Consider the following 21,538-nt stretch of genomic DNA (forward strand, 5'->3'; position numbering starts at 1 on the left):
GCTCAGCTCCCTACTCTTTGTGTGTGGTATCAGCAATGATTTGAAATCACAAAAGTTCATCAGTAGAAGTCATTGTCACTGGATCAGATACATGTAGAGCAATGATCAGATCACCTATTGAAACATTAAGGGGGAACTCCATCAGTTTCATGCTAGAAGTAAACTTTGCTAGTCAAGAGGCGTCATGCAAGCCAAAATTCTGAAGGGGACACCATTAGAGCAGGAGGCATGAGGGTCAGTCTACTCACTGCCATAAGAGTCACACAGCTCTCCTTTACCAGTGTTAAATAGGATGCTATGATATCACAAGTCACGACTAGCTAATGATCCAGACGCCTATGCAGGCAGATTGAGGAATGGCTACTAGTACAGACCAACATCTTGCAGTGATCTTGCACTTTAACGGCACTGATAGCCAGTGATGTGAATATTCCAGTTCAGTACCTCACTCTGAGAGTAATGAAGGGGACAAAGGAAACCTCCTCCAGCTACTATTATCATTATTACCACCACAACTAATGCTGCTACCGCCACTGATACTACAATAAAACTACATTAGTGCTACTATTTCTTCGAAACTCCCATTCTCTTAGTAATATCTGTATTTGATGTCACAAAACTTAATTGGAAAATGTAATCAACTGTGAGACTGTCATAGGGGAAACAAAGAAGCAAGAAGCTGGACCCAAATGCAGCTCAAATTATTTATTTACAAAAAAGGCAACTAACAAAGGGCTTATGGGAAGGTGAGGCAGGCAAAGGTCAAATCCAAAGAAAACAGCCCAAACAGGTAAACAAATCCCAAAAGGGAGCAGAAGCTAAACGTCCAAAAATAAGCGAGGTCCAGGGAAAAATAAAGCAAAAGTCCAAAAACACCAGAAAACATCAGGAACGCTTGAAACGCAAGGTACAAGGATGAACTGGCACAGACTCAGAGGAAACAGACACTGGGGAGGAAAGACTGACGGGGACAGGTGAAAAAAATCAATAATCACAAAGGAGGGAAAACACAGGAAGTAAACAAAAGATGACACATGAGGAGAACTTTCAACATAAAACAGGAAATAACAAAACTAACACCCAAAACCATGACAAGCTGCAGTGAGACACAGTGGTGCCTTGAGCTAATAGCTAATCAACATGCTAACGTGCTGAAATCTAGCAGTTTTAATATTCACCATCTTAGTTTAGCATTTGCAGATGAGGCTGATGGGGATGTTATAAAAACCCCCTTTTCTTTGTTAATGATGCCACCTGAAAAGACACAGGGATCATACAAATTGTCCTTGAGAGGAATATTAATGCTTTTACCTTTAAGTTTCATGGCGATTCATCCAGTCGGCTGCAGTGTAATAGACCTGCGGATGTAGCAAAGGATAGTGTGTCGTGTTTGGCCTTGCCCATGCATGAAATGTACACACACGTCTCAAGGGGAAGTAGCAGCAGGGTCGATTAATGACGGGAGTAAAGGACAAACAAAATATGATGTAGTATATAAAGAGGGGACAAGTCTGCGAAGGGAGGTGGTCGGGCTGGAGGAATGAGTCAGAGATAAGGCTTTCACACAGGAGACTGCTGTATGGAGGAGACATATGTGCAGTAATGTGACGTAATAAAAGGAAAGGTAACTGAACTTAAACAGGTAATGTACTTATTTTAACCCAAATCATTATCCTCCTAAACCTAATCAAACCAAACTGTGACCTGAAATGTTTCTCAGCAAGCTTCTTTTGCCGATCTGATATCTGTTCTTGCTAATTTGAGTGACACGGTGGACTGGAGGGTCTAGTTGTTGAGACATTTCACTCAAAACTACAAATGCTAACCTCATGGTGGCGCTGGATGAAGAGGATCACCACGGCCAGGGTGCTACAATTCTCTGTGCATCATGAATATCTGGACTGTAGCTGTCCAGATATTGTAGGTTGGACCAAAGTAGAGGACTGACCGACTGGCAGACAAACATTACCATCGTAGAGCCACTCAGCTAGCATGGCTGACAATCTTTAAAGTAGGAGTTTATAAGTAATTGCTAAGAAAATAATAATAATACAACTTACACGACTGCTTTATTGGTTACTAAAATTACTTGTAATTTCCTCCAAACAGCACAATACATAAAAGTGTGTATGAGGAATATAAATGCAAATATAATCAGCCTTCAGCCTCGAGTGCTGGCAGATCAGAGCTAAAGCTATAGCAATAAATTCAAAAATGTGCTGCAACGCTGAGTGAATTATTTTGAATTCTGTAATGAATTATTCAACTGCACTGGTAGGACATAAAGTGAAGCCAATATCCGGAGAATCTGGTCGCACCAGTTTGGACAAACATATTGTAGATATCATCAGGGAGTAACAGCAGCCATGATGCAACAAAAGCATTCATTTCCTTGTGACTGAAAGATAAATGAATTTGCAAAGCCACCCTTTGTATGAAGCAGGACAGCGAGCCACAAAGGCGCTTGGCCGTTGGAAGCCCTGGCACTGTGCTCTACTCAACATGCATGAGTAAGGATGCTAATGGCCCCGTGTTTGACTCGGTGGACAACCTTGGTTTTAAATGAAGGTTACATCCATTATCTGCTACCTTTAGGCTAATTTAACTCCCCATTCCCTGATCAACCCCTCCCTTACTCACGCTCATTCGCTCAGCCAGCTGCCTTTTCTCCATTGTTTTCACTTTCATGTACATGTTTCTCATCTCCCCTCTGTTGCATTCTGTTTAGTCATCTGACGTGGCTTAAAACCTCATGTGAAAATGTTTCTGGTTTAAACCTAAGACCCTCAGATTAGTGTGGACAATGAGAAGACATATAGGGAGCTACAAGGCAAAAAAAAAAAAATCAATTGAAAACCAGTGTTAGAATAAGGACAGTGTGTGATTTTACAAAGGATTAAAAAATCATATCGCTATAAAAAAAAAAAATTCTTATTCACCACCAGATTAAATGCCTCAACATGATGGCTATTTTTTGCTGTGTACTTAGTTTGTGCCCTGAGCGTCCCATGAGCCTCTCGGGCTGTCAACCACAGGGGCGGAGCCATGCTGAATAAGGAAGCAGGGCTGTGATTGGTCAGACGGGGGGCAGAGGGGAATGGACGAAGCCAGGGAGCAGAGGGAGGCACTGAATGGGACAGAGACGGAGGCACTGAGTGGGGGGAAAGACACAGAGAGAGCAGCAGATGGATTGCTGCACTGCCTGCAACACATTTGCAAAGGATAGACCGTGTGTGTGACAGAGTGTGTATGTGTGTGTGTGTGTGTGTGTATGCAAGCGGAGAAGCTATGTGCAGAATGGTAGTGAATGAGTGAATGTCTTTCATGTCCTCTGGAACTGGAAGCAGTAATCAATAATCCTCCTGGGGAAAAAAGGATACAAACACCTCGGCTGCTTCCACAGGGCAGGTGCAAGCCCAGCAAACTACTGTAGTAAGCCTGTTCTCAATGCACGTGAACGGAGTATCTCGATAAATGCTGCAGACTGTAGCGGGACATTTTGCTCATTTGACTTTGCAGAAGAAGAGAGTCGTGTCTTTGTCAAAGGCACAGGAGTGAGGATAGGTTGGGGGGCACCTTTGGGAGCACAGAGAGGGGGATTCTCTATGGTGAAGATGAGTCTGGACCCTGTACAGGTGATGAGCGGCCAGGTGAAGGAGCTCAAGGTTGCCCCTTCGTCCAACGGGGACAGCAGAGAATCATGGGAAGAGAAAGAAAAGTTTGATCAAGACAACTTGGGCCTCACCACCAAGCCAAAACCAGTAAGTGTCACCGATCATCCATGAATGTCAGTGCATCTGTCTGTGTCTGTGTTTGTTTGGGATCTGGATTATTAGAGGCTAGAATTTCCATTTACTGCACGACACATTTCATCCCAAGATCCCTCAGGCCTCCTGTCGTCTCATCGGTCCTGTTGCTGCTGTCGTCAGCTTAGTCTCTTGAGTCAGATATTTACTTCACCCACGTGCAACTTAAAGCGTAGCTCATAAGTGGGGGTGGTGGGAGGTGGGAGGTGGGGGTTACACAAGGTGAGAGAGTGTGTGTTTTTGAGGCCGCAGAGTTTGGTTTCAAACTTCTTTTACAAATTCTGAATGGAATTTCACCAATCTTACCATTGATGCTAGCTTGCATAAATCATTGTCTACATTACATTTCATTTCATCATCACTTATGTTTTTTACTGGTCTAAAGGCTCATTGCATCTGATATTGTCTAATGAATTAAAGTATTTTCACTCATCATGACAATGAAGGATATGATATCATGTATGACAAAAAATATGAACATGGGCAATCAAAGATATTTTGCATGTAAATGACTGCATGCTACACGAACATAGCTGGATCATGTGACACTGAAAGTGACACAAGAGGATATTTGTACGCTAGATGTTCTTCAGTGAAAGTGAATTAGAAGCTACTGTAGGTTTAGCTCACTTTGAGTTGTTCGCCTAAGGTTCTACAAACAGGTTCCACTCGACCACAGCTGCCTCCAGAGCAACTTTGCCTCCGACAAACTTCTGAGAAGTAAAAGTCCAGTTTGCAAAAGGTCAACATGAATCCAAGCTGACAAGTAAAAGAGAAGTGGACATACCCGGTGGCAGAGTTTAGTGCTGTTTATAGCACTGCAGGACTTACACACTGCGCAGGACACATCAGCACTACCAGTGAATCAGGTGACACGGTGCTGAGCTACTTTGAGTTACTCTCAAACGGAATTATTCAGTTTATATACGTGCAGTTAAACATGCATACAGAACATTTGGGTGAGAAAGAAGACAGAGGATGGTAAAAAATAAAAAAAAACTAAAGGGAGGTGAGGAAAGCAAACTGAAGGCTGGAGCTAAAAGTAGCTAAAAGCTGAGTAATCTCTGCTGCTTGAGGATTAGTGTGGCACAGTGGTATATTTTCAGACTGCAAACATCCATTACTGCTTAACTATCAATCCAAATATTACTGTAAGAATGATATGACACTGGACTAATGGACATCACAGATCCACGTCTGCATTCATCTGAAACTCTGCACGCTGGGGGGGTTTAACTGTGCTGACATGTAAAGATATCATATTGAGAGTTTTAAGACCACATAACAGCATTAGTGAACACTGCATCTGATCTAACAGAGTAAATGGACCATGCAGATTATAGAGCTTTTACTGAAATGAATGCACGATATCACGACAGTTACGACAGAGCAGAATAAAGTTGTGGCCATGATGACATCATTTTCCGTTGGTTATCATAGCATTCATTTTTAAAGAAACAGGGGAAAAGACAGAATAAAAACCTTCCAAGCTTTTATGGTGTGACCATGTCTTTTTTGGTCACTCATCTCTTGCTAGATGCTAAATATAGGTTGAAAAAATCATTTTTGGGTGGATTTTCACATGAAAATCCCTCCATTTTCTCTCTTTGCAGTATGTTATTACACTCAGATTTACAAACTGCAATGACACATTTAAATGTGACTTTTAATTAATAGCAAAAAAGCATTATTGCTGCATTAATCTTCAGTCAAGTGATGAAATTTCATCCATCATTCTTTTTTTTGAGTTATACATTTTCATAAATGCCATCCGCCTTAGGCATAATTGGCTACCTGAAAATACTATGAAAGATAAATAGGGGATAATAATGGAGCTTTTACTCAACAATGCAGGCCTCATTAATAAGGAAAAGCAGTGCTAATTCAGTACTTCTTTCGTTTCATCTTATATCATTTTAATTCACTTTAAATGGCAAGGTCAGTGTAATGAAATAGCATTCATATTAAATGAAACCAGTTTCTCAACTACAGTGAATCTGAAGGTGAGGACCAAGAAGGGAAAATGACTCAGGGGTCATAGGTGACATACAGCTGACTTATCTTAAATATTTAAAAGTTAATTTCAATAACAAGGTAATAAATAGAATGATTGCAACCAATTTTGTTTTTTTGGTATCATTACTCAAAAACCTTTTTATGTTGGTAACTCTTGATTGAAACACTAGGATCTGCCCCCATGAGCAGGGGCGACTGTAACAGCATATGGAAGCCACTGTAATAACACATGTAATAGCTTTACATAAACACCATGGACCACAATAAACTCCCACAAATATAAAGATTAATTAATTAGAGTTGAATCAAAAGAATAATGAACATGTAATTATACAAATATAAAAATATTTTTAATGGATAAGCAACAGCTAGAATACTGTATGAGTGTGACCTTACATTTTTCTTTCTCGTACTCACTAGGAAATCTTTACACTGTAGTACAAGAAATGCTTTTTCTTTTTTTCCATGTCCTCTAAATGGATCACCGCAAGCTCAATTAGCTGGCTAGCTACAGCTGACAAGATCTGCCAGCAACAGTTGTCATTTCAGGGAAAGATTGAAGCTGTTGTTTTCATTCGTTGAACACATCTATGAGTGTTGTATGTATCACTTATTGTGTGGCTGAAGTCATTATGTTGCCAGAAAGCCACAGAATCTGATCAAGATGACTGCATTCAGTTTATTTTTTTTTTCCTGTAAGACACTCAAAGCAGCACTGATCAAATACTGCCTAGACTAGATATATAACCATAGATCACATCAGAGGTCTCTGTAACTCCCTGGCCCTGACTTTGCATAAAAGTCCAATATTGGCCTGATTTCAGACAAACATTAACATTGCTGTTAATGCAGTGTCCAGTCACACTCCTCTGTTACCATATCTGCCAAGGCCTGAACAGACTGCATCATCACTGGCCTTTTACTTATCTATAAATATCAGTGCCCCCTCCCACAGCTCCTCACCCCCACCCCGTCACTTTCTGCTCACTCGCTCACCTCTGTTCTTTCCCTCTCTGTTGTCTGGAAATCCCTTCCACCTCTTCTCTTTTCATCCTCAGATGGATGGAGGGGATGTCTCACAGCCTCAGATATGTAAATAACAGATGACTCATGGATATGGGTTATGCAAAGATACCAGTGCTGCTGATCTGGCAGAGCTCTGACAGGATTAATATAGAGGGTAGGGAAGAGAGGAGGGGTAAAGTTCAAAAACAATCCCCTTTTTTGGACAATAAACGGTGCTCTGATTCTTCATGCGACATAGAATAAACATGAATGAGTGTTTCGTTTTCCTTCCCAGCAGGTTTGATTAAATTCTCTTGTCCTTGTCAGCATACAAATCAATAAGTAGGAGGTGATTACGCTTCCTGTGGGTTCCTGCGCAGAGGAGCCTTGTGATCAATGCATTCCCAGTGGGTAGGAGATCCACTGAGAGAGGGCAGGCTGTTAACACTACCAGTATCAAATCACAGCAAAGGACTGGACTCTAGCTCTGGGATGACTCCCAGACTGTGTGACACGTTATTCATAGATTAAAATGACTCTAATGGATAAGCTGCACCAAAAGGTCTCGTCCATGTGCAAGGCCGTCTCTGACATTTGGAAAGAGAACTCATAATATCCACTGCAGCCTACACAGCACATGGTGTCATTGTGTCCTATGCAGCTATGTGTCCTCATATGGGAGACCTTGATTTACACAAAATTCAAAGCTTCTCCGCAAGAAAAAGTATTTTTGGGGATGGATTGTCAGTTAAACTCGGCTGTAAATGAATGTTCTGAATGACCGATGAATAAAAACAAACTGTCATTTTGCAAAGGTGACAGGGAGACGAGCCCGGAAGGTGGAGGGAGGCGTGTTCTTCGTAAGTATGTCCCATCATCGCGTGAGGTCAAAGGTTGTTTCCATGGCTACTGAATGACCATCACCACTGCCCTTTCACCTTCTTTTAACCTCCTGTGTGACGGCTGTCGATGTGCCTGCATGATCACGGACACACCCGCTCTACTAACCAACAGCCTGACCTGATGCATCGTCACGTGTGCTGTCATGTTGATTCACACTGTAGCCTACAGTCCGCAGCTGGACTGAGCTAATGAACCAACATGCTATGTTCTAATCACCAGACAGCCGCAGAGAGCTGCTTTGACTTGTGAGCACAGAGGGAGCTAGCAGGCTAGCTGGCTTCCATTCAGATAAGTGAAAGCTAGCTAACCTAATTTGCCTTGTTTATGCCTGATTCCTAGTCCTAGACATCACCTGCTGAGTCACTGGTGGCTTCTGTTCACTCATTAAATGCTCGTTCGGCATTTCACAAAGAAAGATGGTCCAGCTAGTGCCACCTGGATTCCTGTTCTGGTGACGGCAAATGACATGGGCGTCAGAACTCACAGGAACAGCTGTGACTTCAGCACTCAGTGGGTTACCCTGTATGTCATATCATGTCACAAAGGAGTTGCACACGAACATAGAAGCCCTTAAATCTAGTTACGTGTTGATTGTGGACCAGTTGGCTCTATGAGTCATCAGATCATAGGATGACCCTATAGCATATTTGTTAGAAACATCTCACTTTGGTAAGAACTTTTATATGTTGCGCCAGTGACCAATGTATGAAACACAGTTGAATACAAATTTAACATACAATACATGTGTGATTGTGTTTGATGTTTTATATTATTTAAAGTTTTATTTTTTTTACCAAGCATAATGTCAGTTATGGTGTTCTGGACCCAGTCACATGTATTGCACCAATCACATTACAGTACTGACTGTATCATTTGATACCAAACATTCATGCCTCCTGGAGCAAAAATAATGTCATAGAAGACAAATGAATAAAATTTCAAGTCTTCCTTTTAATAATTGCAATTTTGACCAAGTCCTATCAGACAAAACAAACACCAAATACACTGCACAGTCCAGATTCCTCAGCAAAAATGAATTTTAATTCAGTTTGGCTTAAAATAAAGCAGTCTGTCTATGGTGCTGTCACAGTGACTATAAATTTGGCATCGAAAAAAGGAAAAACTGTCACTGCTGTCGTGTTTCCACTCCAGTGTTTTTCTTCCCTCCTGAAGTTTGATTCTAGTGAAAACGTTGTTATTAAATGAAGGCAAAGCTTCACATTTAGTCTATTTTCGTGCATGTGTTATTTTGCCTTCATCCCTCTCCTGCACTTTTGAAGGTGAAGGGTGTTCATTTAGTTTTGTCCTGACAAATAGCATCCTTCACATGCACGATGGGGATGAGCTCCCCCCCTCTGGTGACAAAACAAAGCTAGTCTCAGCAGTGTGTGATACAAACACTGCTTACATCTGTGTACAGTATACATTGCCAGAAACTATACCTGCAGTATGCATGTATTTATATGTGTAAAAAACCTGAATTTCAGTTCACTTCAGTGGACACAAAAACAAGAACCCTGCAGACAGGAGAAGTGATTAAAGTTGGATTATGTTTGATCAAACTGAATTTTTAATCTGATTAAGATGTGGGTCAGGATTAGTCCTGACAAGGTGATGTGTGTGTTTGTGTGTGTGTTAGCAGGTATGTAGGTGACATGTCAGCAGGCATTGGTGTTGTGATGGAATAAGGCTAAATAGAGGGACAATGGCTCAGTGCCCCCGTCAGCCTGTGGCCTATTTACCAGCACAGAGCCATCGGGGCATGGACACAAACATGCATGTGTGTGAATACACACATTCCGACTCCCGCTGCAACACTTTTGCCTTTTTGCATTTTGTTTTTCCAATAAAGTTCAAGTTTTTGGACTCATAACACGATAACACTAAGCAGTATAGTATCAATATCATCTCTATTATTAGATTAGATTGTATTAATTGTACTTTAAATTTGTCAGCCCCCTCTGCCCCCCTTGCCCCTCTCATCCCATCACCCAGACATCATCTGCGTTCAGCTGTGGGCACTCATGCTGGCTGCCCCCATAGGAATGCCGCCCTCCCCCTCCACACGCTAGCACCCCAGCATAAACACACATTAGGCAACATGAGCTCAGCATGAGGCTGGAGCTGTCATCTGGTATTGTTCATTTGAGTTCACGGAGGAGTAGTCTTCTATAAGAAGACACACACACACACACACACACACACACACACACACACACACACACACACACAGACCACAGACTTGAATCAACATTTGGACAGGTAGTTGTTGCTGCAGCTGTGCTGTATTGCATTCTTGCTGTGAATGAAGCATTGGAAGATCATGTGACCGCACACACGTAGTGTTTTTATCCCATGATTACAGATGACACTGTTCTACCAATGACAAATCTCCATTCATGCAGTTTGTTGCAGCTCCAGGATAATTAAGATGCTGTAATGTTACTAGAGCAGATAATAGGCACGGCAATGTGTGAAATGTATCCTGTGTGTTTGCATGTATCCCAGCATGTACTTTGATGTGAAGAGCTCTAATAAAGGTTTAATGAAGTCGCCCCAGAGGTCTCTTGTAAAAGGTAACAGCCGTGCTTGTATAGGCATGCACTTCTTAAGAGGAAACAGTCCAAGTATTATTAGTAGGGTTTGGTTGGCGGCTCAGTTTTTCCCACAGGTAAAAATAGGCTCATCCATTCCTCTGACACCTTTCATCTCTCCTCCACCTGTGTTTTCCAATCATCAGCTCAATGGGTCATTACCACTCGCTCATCTTCCCTCCTCTTCAGTTCCTCTTCATCGCACCTCTCTCTCTATCTCGTCTCTCTTTTTCTGCAGCCGAAGCCAGAGAACGCAGTGACTGTCGCCGTTTCCTCTCGGGTCTTGTTTCGGACTGAGCTGGAGCAGAAGGTGTTCGAGCAGAAAGGGGTGGAGGAGTATCTGAGGTACCAAATCGAACACGAGAACGAACCCTTCGCCCCTGGACCCGCTTTCCCCTTCGTCAAGGTTAAAGTCGCACAAGCATACACTCACAGACATGATGAAAGGAGGACAGATTTTCAGGTGCAGACTGAATGTTTTGCCTGTCGCTGTTTCCTGACAGGCTCTGGAGGCTGTGAATGCTCACCTGCGGGAACTGTACCCACAAAGCGAAGAGCTGTTTGACATTGTTTTGGTGACTTATAACCATGCACATGTAGGAATCCGGCTCATCAACACCATCAACCATCACAGTAAGTCTTACAGAGATCGAACTAAGTAGCTCCAAGCTGAGAAAAGTGGTGCTTTATACCCAGCGTCTCTTTCAGGGTTAGACCGTAGTGGCAATGATACATCAGGTTATAGTTTCTATATGTAGAATTCAAAAAATTATGGCTTTGGCGACCCTCAGTGGGACTAATAGAAAATACAGTGTGGTTAGTGGCTTTAAATGCTGTAGCTTCCTGCCATTGATAGATTAGTAAGAGATCAGATTTCTATCACCCACACAGACGCAAGCAGAACTAAACATATGAGCCCCATTGGCATTGACTCAAAAACTGCACATAAATGTACATCCAGTGATGTAAGAGAGGAAAAAATACGACATAAATAAAGTAAAATTGAGAGCAAAAACAGAATATTTAGGTGGATGTTGTCCAAGAGAAAAGAAATGTGGTTATCAATCCAGTAAAACACAGTCCAGCAGAATAACCTGGAAGAGATAAGAAATAAATAAATGCGCAAATACAAGCTTGTATGCCAGCTGTACTGTGAATGAGAGCAGAGGCTGATGCGGTCAGTGCCTTCGTGTGGGCATTAATCAGAAACAGTGAGAAAGGAAAAGATTTCCCACATAAGAATCTTTGCCAAGTTCTGTTCACTCTGAAGGAGGAAACTTTCAACATTAATCTGATAGGTTCAAGGGTATCGGATGTCTGGAAACAGTCAGCAAACAAACGACTGTAGTAAAACATGGTCAGTTTGTGGTTCTGAGTTCTTTAGTGTATTTTGTTGTATCCATTCGTTGAAGCTCATAAAACTGGTCTCCTTTAAGTAACACAAAGAGGACTGCAAGACGTTAAGACGCACATCGGTGTAATGAGATAATCCAAGCAGCTGACGCAAGCTCAGCTGAGAAACAAACAACAAAGTGTATGAACAGCTGACTGACGGGATCCTTCCCAGGGAAATCTCAGACCCAGCGATGACGCCTTCCACATAGACCACTTCCTGTTCGGCTCCTCATATGTTTTCATGTCCTCGGAGCGTCAGGTCAGGGTGAGTTCAACATGACCTCCTTCGGGATGTAAGAATAATCCGAGGGGCCCGAAATGAAAACAGGTTTGAGCGGAGCCACCGAGGCAACACACGGCCCTCCAGATGCTTCCATGTTAGATCTCTCTGGTGGCCCTCAGCGTGATGGGGCTGATACATTCAAACAGTCCCCTGACCTCTCACCTTTCCTACAGATCTGAAGGAAAACACGGCTCCTCTGATGTCACAGAGATAAGGGTTTGTTGAACTTCCTCCCTGCAGTGCTGGGCAGCAATCGGTCCCCGTGGGTGACATAATCCTAAAAATGATTATGAAAGAAACATCTTCTTGCTCCTTAGCCTTCCTTTCCCATTTGAAACTCAATCTGGGCACCGCAGAGAAACACTTAGATACTCATTTCCCTCTCATCAGCTGCTTACACTTGCTATTTTTAGCAGTGGTATGATGAAGTATCAAGTTTCGCACCTTGCATGTGGATGACTGGGGATAGCAATACAGTACAGTAGTTCATGGCTGTGAATGACAAGGTGGCCCCCAGCAATTTCATGCACCTGCTTTGCATCTATACACTGGAAGGTGCAGCAATATGTGCATTCCCTATGGAAATCAAAAGTGGAGCCACTACACGAGCACATGCAATATGCATAATGTCCTACATGGACACACCGAGCCGCCATGAGAGTGGAGTGTTAAACTGCACAATGGAGCTGCTCATTTTTTCGCGTGACAGCGGCATCTTTGCAGTCCTGCTGATTTCCTGCTTCCCTATTACCATGGCTTAGATCTTCTGAATAAGCAAATAAATCGTACAGAGATAGATGATATGAAAATATTTTTGCAGGAGAAAAAAAAAAGATACAAAGACATCAATGATGAGGAGATTTTCCCTCGAGTGACTCCCACGCTCCGGCACCCGTCTTAAAGGCAGAGGACACATGGGAGAACTGATGTGATGAGGTACAGCGCAGTGCAGGGTCAAGCTCACCAGGGCACGACTACAAAGCTAAATAAACCTTTTAGAAAATGTATACAGGACAGTTGGTTCTTTGAATAATGGCGAGATCACTCATGGGCTTTAGAGAACACCGTCCCTCTGTTTGCTTTTCAGTCTCCATCTGCCTTCAGCTTGATTATGACTCATACTGTCTTTGTTTCTGCAAGTCTTCTTTAAAAATGCACAACACAATCTTGCACTGTGGTAGATCTCAGCAGAATGAGTTTGACATCAAAAACATCAGAGTTTACTGCTGCCGAGCTCGTGGGTTTCCGGGCGGATCTCTGTCCAGTCAGGAGACAGTTTGTGTGTTGCATCTTAAGTTATCGACAAGATTGTTTGTGAATGTTCTTTAATGTTTGCTTTCTTTCTCATAAAATATTCAATTTTACCTCTTCAGTTTTTTAAGCAAAAGTAGAGGTTTAGAGGAGAAACTCTTAAGATTAAACTCTTAAGTTAAACTGCTGACAACTTATAGACGTATTGAACATGCGAGCGGGGGCTGCAAGGAGACATTGGTCCATTTTGAGTGGGGTCACCAGCTGAAACGGCTGGGAACCGCAGCACATGATCACTGCTGTTTTTGTGTGTAAATGGTGCCAAACACTTTGCTGATCTATGTCCTGTGAGTCCTCAAACCTTCTGTTGGTGGCTCATGCTGCAACCTGCAAACTGTATTTTCTTCTGTTTCATTATATGTCAGCTGGGAAAAACAATTCCCACCCCGATGAAGGCGAAACAGTTAAAAACATTTGTTTAAACCTTTTGTTGTTGTCCATTATTAGCATTTCAAGTACACTTTCAGAGAGACCTCTGCAAACAAAAAGAGCTGCATCTCTTTTTCTTTATCCACTTTCACACAGCGTCACACATTTATTACAGTGAAGCTGTCTGCAAAATGAACGTGCAGTCAGTGCATCTTAATGACAGCTCGTATTGTGTGCTCTGCTCCACTGACATTTCAAATGAGTGGACTCAGAGGGAGGAAGGTGACAGAAGGTTACTTTCCTGCTTTGTGATAGCTTTTGGGCGTGAAATAATGTTGACTGAGTGTGGAGGGAAGGCAAAGAAAGATGAAAGGAAAAGACGTGTGTTAAGGTTCAGCCATCTTAAAGGGAAACTGCAGTGATTCTTTATAAAAAGAGCAGTTATACTAGCCATGATTGGTGCTACTCAGGTTGTGACGACACTGTGGCAGGGAGCTTTGTCGAGTCAGAGTAAATAACCCTGGTGATGTCACAGTGATGTCATCAGAGTTATCTTGGGCTTGCACACAACAAATGTATAAAAGATTATGGGAAATGTAGGATCCAGCTGTTGTGGTGTGTGACTCATATGAAGGACAAAAAGTCAGGATAACTTCACCTGCATGTTCAAGTTTCTTGCCTACTGCAGGTTTAAATAAATGCCATATCCTCGCTGTCTCTCTTTTTATAATCGGTATATTAATCTCCCACCCACACTAACCTTCACTTTCACTATATGTCCATCCATCTTGGGTGTCACCCACCGATTCTCATCCTTTTATAACCTTCAGCTTTTCTCATTCTCACTCCACCACGCCTCCGTCCTAACATTAGTCTATTACTTAACTCCTGTGCCCTTTCTGACAATCCTCTGTCTTCTGTTCGCCCTGGTCCCACGTAAATATCAACTTTACCTGAAAAGCCCTGTAATCGTGGATCTAATTACCGCATGTCATGCTCCCCTCGCTCTCCTCGTATCGTCTCTCTGCTGCTCTTTGGATGAGGCCACAGCAGCGAATTACGAGCCTCCCTCAGCCAAAATGCAAACAGACACTTTTCAACCAGTCCTAATTCCTTCTGCCTCTCATCTGCAAAGCTCTGCCCCCCACGAAGTCCCCTCTTCCCCCTTCTACTTTAGCCCCTCTTTGGACCCTCTCCCGCTGTCTTGAAAGTTTATCCTCTCACCGTGTCCTAACCCCCCCACCCCCCCTCCACTTCACCTCCTGAAATTGCTTACTGTGAACTCCATGACAAATTCAGAGTCACAGCTTCCAGCTCAGAGAGGGATTTTCCTGTTTTGTTTCAACTCTTTAAAGTCACATGATGTTGACTGTATCATGTACATCTAACAATACTGTAATGGATCTGTAATCCAGCTAATATGCTGTATGTCAACATTTAACACGGGCCGATGTGCTGAAACTAAAATCCTTGTTGCTGTTTGTTCTTGTCCGCAGATTTGTTCATTGAGAGGTTTTGTATGACGGGGGGAAGCAGTCCTATTGGCTACCTGAAGGCTTGGCACACAAACCTCTACCTGTCTGCTGATGCTGACAAGGTCAGGGAGGCGCTGGCTGAAGGTGAGCGCACACATGCAAGCACACACACACACAGATGAGGAAGAACAAGGACAACTTTCCAATATATTTGTTACTTACGAATTAAAGATGATGACCTACAGTACAGCAAAGTCAGAAAGTATTTCTTTTTTTTCAAATCACATTTGTTTTGAATTAAACTTATAAATGCTTAAAAGCCAACCTGGAGTGACTTTATGTTATGGGTCAAGTGAAAAGCTGGACTGCAAATACGGGACACAGATTCAAATGAACTGGATTAAGAAAAGGATTTATTGTCACATAAGTGTAAACTGATCACTGGGATGATCTGTGCAGATCCAGGAAGGAGTGGGCAGGCAGGTGAGGTGAGTGAGCAGGAGTTCAGGTGGTGGACTGCAGCTGGGGGGGTAGACACATGAAGAAGGTGAGACATGAGGAGAGGACAGTTTTATCACTGGGAGGGGCAACCCAAAGCTAGAGCACAGGACGAGGCACTAAATGGCTGAGATGTATTAACTAGGCTGGTGAGTACAACAATCTCACAAAGACTGGTGAGGAGAACCGTGTTTTATCCTGTGGCTGGTGATTATGGATTGGCTGCAGCTGTTATGGCTGATTGGCATGTGGATCAGGTGAAGGTGAATCATTGTCGAGGAGGAACCGCCCACTCCAGACCCACACACACATGCACACAATCAAACAGGGAAAAACACAAGGGGAGGACTCACAAGACACAAGAGGACAGGGACAAATATCTGCTGCATTGCTCATTCTTTTTAACCAGAAATCCTTCCACTCTCTCAGTGATATCTTGTTATGCTAAAGAATATGTGTTATATATGTTTTTTTTTTTTGGAACAATTTCTTTAAGATCATTTCCTATTAGTTCATCTCTATAGTTAAGAAATGAAATTAATCTCTATGGAGATCAGACAATGGGAAATTTGTTTTACGGTGTTGTTCAACATTTTTTGGAAAAAGGCTCATTTGTTTTCTTGGTGAAGGTCAATGTTAAGATTGATACCCCTCTCAATTGTCAGTGGCTGGTTAGCTTAGCTTAGCATAAAGACCGAGAACTGGGGGAAACAGCTGACCTGGCTCTGTTGAAAAAATCCTTGTAGTAGCACCTCTAAGTCTCACTAATTAACATGTTGTGTCTCATTTGTTTTATCTGTACAAAAACTGAGGCTAAATTATGAATGCTACAATAGCAAAAGGATGACCCGCCCTACTCTGCCACTGTCCTTGTTGCCTTGTTGGCTGGGTCGGTTAGGATTGGGCATGACGAGTGATGATTGGTTACAGTTAAGATAAGAATATCAGGGTAAACCAATCAGAGGTGGAGTAGGGCTTGTTTATTTTCATTCATTTCATTATTGTACGAAAAAAGACTGTCCATTTGCTTCCAACACGCCAATGTAATTTTATTGTTATCATTGTAGTTCTAAGTGCAGCTGTAATGGCAGAATGATTAAAAAGTTTTGGAAAGAGGGTTTTTTTTATATACGTGTAATTTCAGAAAAATGGAATAAACTTCAATGGTGCCTTTAAACTACAATTTAAATGAAAAGTATAAAGCAACTAAAGCACTTCTTACATACAACAAGCTGAAAGTATACAGTCTTTATTTCTATTTATTTTCTGTCTGCATAATGAGGAGCAGTGATGGACATCTTCTCCAACGCTGCAGTGACATTGCTATAAAACAGCATATTGATTATTTCCTCTCTTTATATTTTCTCGATGGATTCCTGCATGACATGCATTAAAGGGAATACCAGCATTGCTCTGACTGTGTATCAATATTTGAAAACATGGGCTCCTTTTCCCAAAGAAATATAAAATGTTAATATGCTCAGCTGACAAAGAGCTGGAAACAGAATATGTTGATGTGAAATTTGTGGGACATGAGGTGACAACCGCTTCTGAAGGTTTAAATCTGTTCAGTGCAGCATATTTCATGCTTCATTGTTACTGCTGGCAAAAAGGAAGAGCACATACTGAAATAGAGCAGCCCAAGTGGAGAGAGAGAGGGCTGAAACAAAGGAGAACTGAAAATCCTGCAAAGCCAAATACAGAAGGAAGGATGAAACCAGTTTTAAACTAATTAAAAAAACAAAACAAAAAAACGTGTCTATTAGGTTGACTCAGAATGTTTTAGTTTTTCAAACTTTCCTGGCTATTAACACCAGAAAACAGCACATGGCGTCCGCTGTCACAGTCTCTGTGTGTAGAGGGCTGAGGGGAGATTACCTGACTGATCATTGTGGCCACATACCACTCAAGGTGACTTCAGGGATGTTCTTCATGTGACTTGCACACTTAATGTCACTAATCTAGTGACTCTATGGCAAGCGCACACCCACCAACAACCCCCCAACCCTCCCACAAGTACACACACACACACTTGTGTTTCCGTAGCTTTTGGAGGTCATTAGACTTACATTCATTTCCTGGAGACCTCACCCTTACCCTGAACTTAACCCAAGTCTTCATCTTTCATCCATCCACACACACACACACACACACACACACACACACACACACACACACACAGAGTCAAGCAAAGGAAGTGTCTTTGACATTTTACTTGAAAGGTCTCAATAGCTGTGTAGCTGCTAATACTTCCTGTAAGCTGAGGGCCATTGTGGGTCTGTTGGGAGTGTTTTTTGATAAGACTGCAGCTGTAACAATGTAATTAAAAACATTCCTGATTTGTTCTACATCTTGCAGGAAATGAAGTGAGGTGAAGTGAGAGATGGTTTTATCTTAGCAACAAATGTTTCTGTTCAGTTGATTTTGATCCACCCAGCATATGATTGTCATCAGATATCAAAGTGTGTACTTTATCCTACGATTAAATGTCATGACTGTTTCACAAGCTACCCTGATACTGTGTTTGGATTGTCTGCTGGCATCAAAGTCTATCTTTATGACATGAAGTGTAGTGAAGTGGAGTGGACTTCCATTTAACTGCCTCAGATGATCTGATTCGAGTTTTGACAGACCTGTTCTTACTGATGTGTTCAGGCATCGCTGCAGCCACCATGTTCATGCCAGAGAAGCAGACAGAGGTGTCACAGTCCCAGCTGAGGGTGGCCTTTGATGGGGATGCCGTCCTCTTCTCTGATGAGTCTGAGCGCATCTTCAAGGCCCACGGGCTGGACAAGTTCTTCGAGCACGAGAGGGACCATGAGGACACACTATTGGATCATGTATGTAAATGTCACTGGAGGTCTGTTTGGACATTTTCTCTTGAACAGTATTGTAAGTGTTGACGCCGTACTTTACACAAAGTAATCGTAGATAGAATCAGTACATTTCATTCTAACACAAGATGGGTTTCTGTGGGAGGTTTGGGTTTTTAGGCATGTATAATTAAAAAATGAAGATGTAAATTAATTAAAAAAAAAAAAACAGGTGAGCTTTGCTTTAATCCCTATTCTCCTTGGGAACCTCGAATTGCCATTTTCATGCAGCTCTTATCACCTGTAAATGATGATGGTGGTCTTAATCTAAAATCCATTTTATTAACTTATTATTCTATGACTTAATAATTCAAAATTCTATGAGAAATAGTCTCAAATGGCACTGGGATACAGACAGCAATTTATGAATATAGCTTTAAACTTTGCAGACTTCAAGATGCGCTAAAATAAAATGGTGCTAATTCAATAAAAGCATGTGTTTGCATGTGCAGAAAAGTGTAGCAAGGGAATAACAACTAATGATATAAGATCTAAGGTGTAAGGTCTTGCCAGCTCTGCTTCATCATAATCTGTCTTCTTCTCTGGCAGGGTCCCCTGAAGGGCTTCCTGGAGGCACTGGGGAAGCTCCAGAAAAAGTTTTACGCTAAAGGCCAGCGCCTGGACTGTCCCATCCGAACATACTTGGTCACAGCCCGTAGCGCGGCCAGCTCTGGGATCCGAGCGCTGAAGACACTCAGGGCCTGGGGACTGGAGATCGACGAGGCCTTGTTCCTTGCGGGAGCGCCGAAGGGCCCCATGCTGGAGAAGATCAGGCCTCACATCTACTTTGATGATCAGATGTTTCATGTGGAAGGAGCGGCTGAGATGGGCACCATCGCTGCCCATGTGCCCTACGGCATTGCACAGAAACATAACCCCAAAAAGAACACCAGTGTGGGGAAGTAGCCAGCAGGACTGAAGATGCAAATGGCATGGTCATCCAAGCAGAAAAAGAAGAAGAGAAGAAGGATGGGATGAAGAAACATCTTAGAGTAGAGCAAAATGAGGCTGAGAAGTTTTGGAAAGCTTGGAAAGATGCACTGAAATGTATATGGAAATGCATCATTTCCATTCTGTAGCAACTGTAAGCTTGTTTTATCACAAAGTAAACTATCTCAGCTTAATGCTATTATATTAGGAGTTAGATAGAGGTCCTGAAAGGAAAAGTTCAGATCTGGAACCTGAGATGATGTCAAGTTTCAAAGCCTCAATCTACTCAATACTTAAACGTTCTGTCAAATGTTGCTTCATACAGGAAATTCAAGAGGTGCTTGACTGCCATGATGACCTGCTATTTCTCTCTCTACTACTCATCTTCATAAAGAAGATGCCTCTACAGCGAACGCTGGAGGTTACAGAATCAATGGCTTCACTGATATTTACATGCCTCCTGTTCAAGTGAAGCACAGAGTCTACTCTGTATGCAGCCTGGTGAGCCATACGCCCAGTGAAGAGGTATAAAAAGGTCAATAATCATAGTGATGTACTGTAGCACAAGAGTCATAATTTAAAGTTTATGGTTGACTCATTTTACAGAGTTTGACTTTACAAGAATGTAAAATTGTTTGTTTGCAACTATACAAAATGTCTTGTATATTCTGAACACTGTCTGATTGTATTATCTACTGTTGTTAGTCCGAAACACGTATAGAAAGCCATAAGTTTCAGTTGGTGCCTTAGTTTCAATGAAGACACTATTTTTAGCCATGTAGCAGTGTGGTCAGTCCAGTACTTTGGTCCAGACTGAAATATCTGTGGAATGAATTGCCATAAAATTCAGTATGAGCATTAATGCCGCACAGAATGAAACCTAAGATGGAGATCAACTTTTCATGTTGCCTCACAGGTCAAACTTAAAGTTTCAGCTCATGACAGAAGGCCTTGAGCTAATAAATTTCCCTTAGCCTCAGTCATACATGACCATTAGCATGCTAATGTTCCTCCTTCTAGCATGTTAAATGTATAACATATTACTGACGACAGTGTTATTTTATTATTCTGTCCAAAAAAACAAAACAAAACAAAAAAAGAATATATACAGCCATAAGTTTCAGTTGGTGCCTTTAGTTTTGGTGAGTACATGATTTATTGCCATGCTAGCAGTGTGTTCTTGGCCCAGAGAAAAATATCAAGTGGGAATTTGATGTCAGTGACTTTTCATGTAGCATTAAATTAATAACCAACCTCCATCACCCTCACAGCTGTACGACACAGACGTACCATCAGCATGCCAAGGTGTCCAATCTGAGAATGTTAAGTGTATTTCATAAGCCTGAATATAGAAATATTATTTTATTATTCTGATGGTCCCAAGACAAATAGGCAGCCACAAGTTTCAGTGGGGGTCTTAGTTTCAGTGGATATCTTTATATGGTCCAGTGATAGCTTGACAACATGGATCATAGGTGTTTCCTTTCATGCCCCACCAGCAACCGTTCAAAGCTCTTCAGTTCATGACACAACACATTTGAAACTAACTGAATTCAGTCCCCATCACTTGCAGCAGTAAACTACCATTAGCATGCTAATGTTGACCATGTTAGCATGCTAATGTTAATTCACTTAAAGCACAGGGGCAAAGCACATGAGTAAATTCTGATAATTCTGGTCTGAATTGTCCTTAAAATGACTTCTTGTTGTGATGTTTATAACAGTGTGGCTTTGCTCACTCAGGCCAAAGGTTTTTGCGCCACAAGCGGTAAAACGAAGATCTCAATGTTTATTCCTTCCAGCAGTTTCGATTTCCAGTATTATCGCCTTGCAGGCCTTCTGTGGCTGCTCTTGTTTAAAAGCCATCCCAATAGCTCATATGAGGGCATTACAGCCTCTGTGCGACATGTTGAGGTTTCTCACCAACTGATGTGTCACGTTAACAGATGTTCCACAAGCAGCCACTTTGATTTTACTGCCCTCTCTTGTACAACAAAGCTAGTGCAAAGTCACGCTCTGCGAAGTTTAACCAGTCCAAGTGCACCTGGCAATCAATGCCTTTTTTCACTTACAGTATGAC

General features: G+C 42.1%; 1 protein-coding gene across 2 annotated transcripts; it reads left to right on the forward strand.

Moving 5' to 3' along the window:
• The first annotated feature begins 3,078 nt into the window (after window positions 1–3,078).
• On the forward strand, window positions 3,079–20,560 carry nt5c1aa (5'-nucleotidase, cytosolic IAa). Of its 2 annotated transcripts, XM_076755351.1 has the most exons (7): window positions 3,090–3,761; window positions 7,643–7,687; window positions 10,563–10,730; window positions 10,828–10,957; window positions 15,179–15,301; window positions 18,311–18,495; window positions 19,078–20,560. In XM_076755351.1, the coding sequence occupies exons 1-7, from the start codon at window positions 3,606–3,608 to the stop codon at window positions 19,432–19,434; spliced, it is 1,164 nt and encodes a 387-aa protein (XP_076611466.1). In that variant the 5' UTR covers window positions 3,090–3,605; the 3' UTR covers window positions 19,435–20,560. The 2 variants fall into 2 exon arrangements, with proteins under 2 accessions (XP_076611467.1, XP_076611466.1); XM_076755352.1 differs by lacking the exon at window positions 7,643–7,687 and having other exon boundaries at window positions 3,079–3,761.
• Window positions 20,561–21,538: the final 978 nt, after the last annotated feature.

This window comes from Chaetodon auriga, chromosome 17 (genome assembly GCF_051107435.1).
Source record: "Chaetodon auriga isolate fChaAug3 chromosome 17, fChaAug3.hap1, whole genome shotgun sequence".
Taxonomy (NCBI): domain Eukaryota; kingdom Metazoa; phylum Chordata; class Actinopteri; order Chaetodontiformes; family Chaetodontidae; genus Chaetodon; species Chaetodon auriga.